The 6358-nt window shown below is 37.0% G+C and overlaps 1 protein-coding gene across 1 annotated transcript; it reads left to right on the top strand.

Moving 5' to 3' along the window:
* Positions 2202-5582, top strand: LOC109822019 (probable terpene synthase 9). The gene is made up of 4 exons (XM_020388177.1): positions 2202-2930; positions 3358-3496; positions 3743-3991; positions 5126-5582. Exons 1-4 carry the CDS (start codon positions 2695-2697, stop codon positions 5414-5416), a joined length of 915 nt encoding a protein of 304 aa, XP_020243766.1. The 5' UTR covers positions 2202-2694; the 3' UTR covers positions 5417-5582.

The following is a 6358-nucleotide window of genomic DNA, read 5'->3' as shown; positions in this document are numbered from 1 at the left end:
AACACGCGTTACCGGGTAGTCTATTCCCGTGACAAAGACAAAGTCTACGCATTCAATATCGTAGCATCAAGTCTAAGGGAGTTCATTCCTTTAGCACAACGTCACATGTGGAACGGACTTAAAACAATCCGTATGTAAGCCCGATTCAAACGGTAATCGGTAAGAGCGCGTCAAATCCGTTGAGGGCTGAGGATTTGCCAAAAATCCTAAGTCAACGTCTGATACACGTCGCTGTTTAGTCTTTTCACAGGAGAAAGACGAAGTCTACGTATTCAATATCGTAGCACTAAAAGGGTTAACTCTTTTAGCTTAACGTCACATGCGGAACGGACTTAAACAATCTGCATGTTAGCCCGACTCAAACGATAGTCGGTAAAGGCTAATCAAACCCGTTGATGGCTGAGAATTTGCCAAAAATTATATAAATGCGAGTCATTAACGCATCATCTTCATTAGTTGGTCTCATAACTTGAGCATTCAACAAACTTCGGAATAAGATCCATATCTGCAGACGAATCAGCTTTAACAGCTGGTCCTGCAGCCCCAACATTTGGGACCGCTATGCTCCAATACCTTAAGAGCTTAAACTGTGTATACTTCAACAAACGTACGAGTATGAACTGTATTAACGTCGGGCGATCCGAAACCCTAGGTCAATGCCGGTCAACGCGTAACCCTAGGTCAACATCAGCCAACGCGTTGTGACAAAAAGTCAGCATATAGCGATCTGAAACCCTAAGTCAGCACGATACCACGGAGGTAGTCAGTTCTAAGTCAACTCAATGACACGAGCCAAACTCAACTCATCAGTTTTAGACTCGAGACTCCGACGACAGCCAGACGATAAATGCAGCACCGGAAGGATTTCAGCTATTCGTCAAAGCATCGAGTAGACTGAAAATCGAAGGAGCCAAGAGTTGAAGCTAACTACAGATCCTTTACACCGATCGAAGGCTGGACCAATCACATCCAAAGTATTCCAGCCTCTTCTATAAAAGAAACGAGTCTGGAACGCTTTGGAGGGGGTATCTGTAGGCATCAAAAATTACCTATAGGTCTCCACGAACGGCTTGGTGCTAAGAAAAGATGATGAACGTCGCTATCCAATTCACAGAAGCTTGATTAACGTCGACGAATGCCTAAAATGGATCGATGAACTACGTGAAGCAACGGAGTTTCAGAATAACGAGGATACGAACTGACCGGGAGCCTCGTATCGCTTACAAAAGGCGAAACGCCCTTCGTGTCTCATCCACTCCATAGATGATTCAATCATAGGATCTTATAGAACTCCTCGTTGGCTTTCCAACGCACTTTGAATTACTCAAATCCGAGTTCGGACGAAGAAATTACGGCGAAAACGGACGAATATGCAAAATAAGCGTCTCAGCTGAGTTGAGACACCACGGGGTGTCTCGGCCCAACCGAGATACCCTAAGGGTGTCTCGGCCTCGCTGAGACACCCTGGGGTGTCTCCAGGCCCAAAAATGAGCTGTTATGTTATTTCAACCACCCCGAGCCTATAAATACAAGCCTCAGACCCTCATTTTTCTAGATCTGGAACTTTGGAGATTAGGCGAAATCCTGTCGGATTAAAGATCAAAAGTGCATGAATTTCAGAGAGGATGAGGAGGAGAGATCGGATCGAGTTCGTCGGCATAAAGAAGAGGAGCTCGTCAGATTGCAGTTCCCCGGGTTCGTTCCTTAAGATTATCCCGTTGCGATAATCTTAAGAAGGGCAATTATCTCGTCGTTGCTGAGATAAGCGCTACGGTTTCTTGATTCCTTCGCGAATCAACGAAGCTCTGCCCGATTTTTCGGCAATCAGATCTGATCGACAGTGGTCCACGGGTAAACCCCCGGCACAGGCAAAAACACCCACGCAAGCAGAAGATCGATAAACGATCTCACTGCGTTTGTTTGACAAAGTTATAAACTTGTTTTATTTTCATTGTGTAAGGAGATCTTATAAAAAGATTACGTTTGTTTGACAAAGTTATAAACTTGTTTTATTTTCATTGTGTAAGGAGATCTTATAAAAAGATTAACTTTTTATTTTATTCGAGTTTATCTTATAAAAAGATTAACTTTTTATTTTATTCGAGTTTATTGTAATGACTAAAGTTGTAATAGATTCGGTAGCAATGAAAACAATGAAAACATCAACTTTCACCGCAAACACTAAACACGAGTGCAATTCATAAAATAACGGTCAAAATCACACACAAACACAGGAATTTACGTGGTTCGGCAATTGCCTACGTCCACGGGGAGATGATGAGGAGATTTTAACCCTAACCAAAGGTCTCAACTCCCTCACAATATCTCCCTCTCAAAGTGCTCAAAACAATGCTAATTCTCTCCTTAAGAAACCCTAAAAAACGTGGTTCTATTTATAACAAAACACAATACCAAATAGATTAGGATTCTAAAAACAAGTCTGCCACACCCTGGTGTGGCACACACCACACCCATGGCGAACATGGCACATTCTGTCACATCAGGGTGTGGCAGACACCACACCCATGGCAAACATGACAGATTCTACCACCAGTGTGGCAGACACCACACCAGGGTGTAGTTGAGTCTGTTTTGCTTATTTTTTACGTTTTTCTCAATTCCTTTGCCGTTTTCACAGGAATTGTACTAGTAACACAATCCTTTTTTTTTAACTTAATAATGTTACTTTGATATATGTTTGTTATACGTAGATGGTGGGAAGAACTGGATCTAGTACACAAAGTTGATTTCTCAAGGGACCGCATAGTTGAAGTTTACCTATGGACGAATGGAACTATATGGGAACCCAAATTTTCCAAGTGCAGGAAAGTATTGGCAAAGTTTATTAGCGTTGGAAATGTGATCGATGATTTTTATGATATACATGCCACACTAGAAGAAGCCCAACTATTCACAGCGGCAATTAGAAGGTTCGTAAGCAACACAAATCTTTTCATTCATCTCCATGTTTCGTGTATTTTCAATAACATCTTATTATAGGGTAATTTCACAAAACCCCCTGCATCTTGGGCACAAACTTCTATATCTTGAGGTTTTCCAATAGTTCAGGGTGGCTTAATATAATTTTTTGAAAGTTCTAGGAGCCTTTCTCTGATTCATAAAGTTCATTGGTGCTGTGTGTAAAAACTCCAAAATTCATGGGGGGTGGTTTTGTTGGAAATAACGCAATATACTAATAAAACAGTTTAAGAGTCGATGGTTTTGTTGGAAACTAACCTGTGTTAGTAAAGAATATCTATCATAGATCATACTTATTTATCTAATATGTCTAAGTTAGCGACGCTAACATAATTAAAATTTGACATTTTAATTTTTTCCACTTGTTTCATTTATTAGGTGGGATCTCAAGGCCATGGAAGGCCTCCCGGATTACCTGAAGTTATGCTATTTGGCAGCATATAATTTGGTTAATGAGTTCGCATATGTTTTCCTCAAGGACTTCGGATTTGACATCAGACCTCACTTAATAAATGAGGTATAATATTAACTTCATATATATCACATTCATCAGCTGTGCCTGTACTAATGAAGAGCACACCTACTTACATCCTCGTGATCCTGTTGTATTAATTACTACTTCCGATGATGATGGTAATTAATAAAATAGAACGAGATAAATACTAATTAAGTAGCTAATTAAACCCCCAAGGTGCATGCATCTTTAGTTAATTAACCTTAATTAATTTGCTAATACTGATCATGTGCTAACTGATTTATTCAGTGGATACGTCTGTGTGAAGCATGCTTGAGAGACGCGCAATACATTCACGAGGGCATAACGCCGTCTCTTGAGAAATACGTGGAAAATGGTTGGATTTCAATTGGCTATCCCATGTTTCTCGTCCATGCATTTTATTTTGTAGACCACAATTTTACAGAAAAATCACTCGATCTTTGGGAGCACTCACACCAACTACTCTACCTCTCTGGGGTCCTCACTCGACTTATGGATGACTTGGCTCCTTCTAAGGTATGAAATAAAATGGGTATATATATATATATATTAGTCACTTTGTTATATTTATCATTTAAATTCTTAATCATGATTAAATTTATTGTTAACCAAGGACAACTAGTACTATCACACCCAAAAATGTTAAATTAATAAGGATATGTTACCTCAATTTCAGCCCATCTTTAACCAGATAAACTAATTTTAAATCGCCTAAAAATTTTGAGGGACTAATTTTAATTTGATGACTTGAGAAACTAATTTCAAAATATGAACGATTTGCACTCTCTTCCTGCCTAAACTATTTGGGATATTTTATACACTTTAACAAGATAAGTTCTTACCAAAGCATTATGGTCCGTGTAGCGGTATATGTTTTTTAATCTGTTTCTAAGTGGCTTGATTGATGAGATTTGAATATTGATTGTTCTCTTACCATGTTCAAGATCCCTCTAACTATGTCAAAACTCTAGAGTTTGTGATGATGGTTGAGGGCTATATTGCATACTCTTATAATTGCTAGGATAATTTTTTTTGATAGGAATATGAATGGTATATATTCTGAAACTTAAAAAAATTCATTGTACTTTTTGTAATAAGAAATGTTCTTTTTAATAGAGTTTATCATAGGTTTTGGAGTTGGTCTAGAATAGTCTGTCCTTTTTGGATAAGAATTTGTTAAAGACAGAGTAATAGAGGTTTTTTAGCAATAGAAATTCTATTTGGATAGGAATTTAGGAACATTTACGGTACATGAACTTAACCCCTATTCAAGGAGTTGAATTCTTATATTAAAAAAAAAAAGAAAACTTTGAGAGAAAGAGAGTATCCCAAGAGAGAATCTATAGATAAAATTAATAGCAAAGTTATCTATCTTTGAGAGAATCTATAGATTAAATTGATCTCATCTGTGTTGAGTTGTAATCTCTCTTCTGATTTAGTACAAGTTTATATGAGATTGCCCATGGACGTAGGAGTTGCTCCCGGTCATATAAATGCATCTGTGATCTTTTTTGTATTTTATTTTGATTATTGCTCTGTCATCTTTTCCGCAACAATAGACAACACCTCTAATAATTCATGATAGTTTAGTAGACATATTATTTTAACAAGAGATATATATTATTTACCAATTGCTATTATATTTTAAAGGCTGAGATGGATGGATTGCAACCTTCAGCAGTTTTTTGCCGTATGAAGGACTCAGGTGAGTCATACGAGACAGCAACAAAATACATCAAGGATCAAATAAGTATCTACTGGAAGAAACTCAACGAGGAACTCGTCAATGGTAATCATCCTCAAATCTTTAGGGACGTAACAATAAATTCGTGGAAAACTACCTTCACAATGACACAATATGGAGATGACGTTGGCAATCCCGCTGGCGCAGCGAAGGACAGAATCCGCTCATTGTTTTTTGAACCTATTCCCATGGAATAATTTTATTCCTATGTTTTTAGTATAAGAATTTGCACCTTAATTTATCATTTGGTAATTTGGCTGTAATATTTGTTGGAACTTGTTAACTTTTTCTCTTGATGCGCCATGTGTTTCGTAACTCCTCTAGTTTTTACTGTTCTTATATATTTTCATGTTCTACCATAATTATCCTATTGTTAAATTTCCGTCAAAAAAATAATTCTATATGCTTTTATTGTTGCAATAATTTATAATGTGTATACCATCATTCACCAAACAAGATACAGTCTCTCAAATCTTTCATATTTCCAGATTAGTCTCTCAAATCGTTTGGAAAATGGTTTGCAAAATTAAAGAGATCTAAGATTTTTCTATTTGAGCATAAACGACCTTTTATTATTTGTTTCGAACTTTCTTTTGGTTTTACGGCATATTTAAGCTGATCAAATTGAGGGTTGAGAACCAACTAGGATTAGGAATTACTTACTATGAGGAGTTAGGTTAGACGACTAGTTTTTTTGGGTTAAAACTAGGGTGCGGTCTTGTACTCCTACTAAATCAGATTTGTGATTCAAGAGAGTTCTTTTATAGTGAGGAAGTCTATTCGCGAGAAGGAAGAGTGATAGTAAGATTGTTTATCCATAAAAATATTGTATATTCTAGTTGTTTGTTTCTATGGTTGATTTATTGCTTATTATTCGTTTATCGCTATAAATTGTTTTTTCGCAGCATAATTTTGATAACGCAGAAAACAGTAGACAGTTCTAATCATCCTTTTTCTAGACTTGCATCTCAGATTCAACAAAGATGAGCATAGTTAAAGGCCAGAATGATTCGTGAAAGTCCAAAATGAATTTTAATAGAAAGTTCACCTTTTGATCTTCAAATCCAACAAATTGAAGAGGGAAATAATCACTGATTTTTCTGTGAAAATAATTAAAAATCAAATACACAACTCATTCA

Source organism: Asparagus officinalis, chromosome 8 (genome assembly GCF_001876935.1).
Source record: "Asparagus officinalis chromosome 8, Aspof.V1, whole genome shotgun sequence".
NCBI classification, from domain to species: domain Eukaryota; kingdom Viridiplantae; phylum Streptophyta; class Magnoliopsida; order Asparagales; family Asparagaceae; genus Asparagus; species Asparagus officinalis.
Note: the sequence above shows the minus strand (reverse complement) of the source record. Positions and strands in the feature narration are given on the sequence as shown.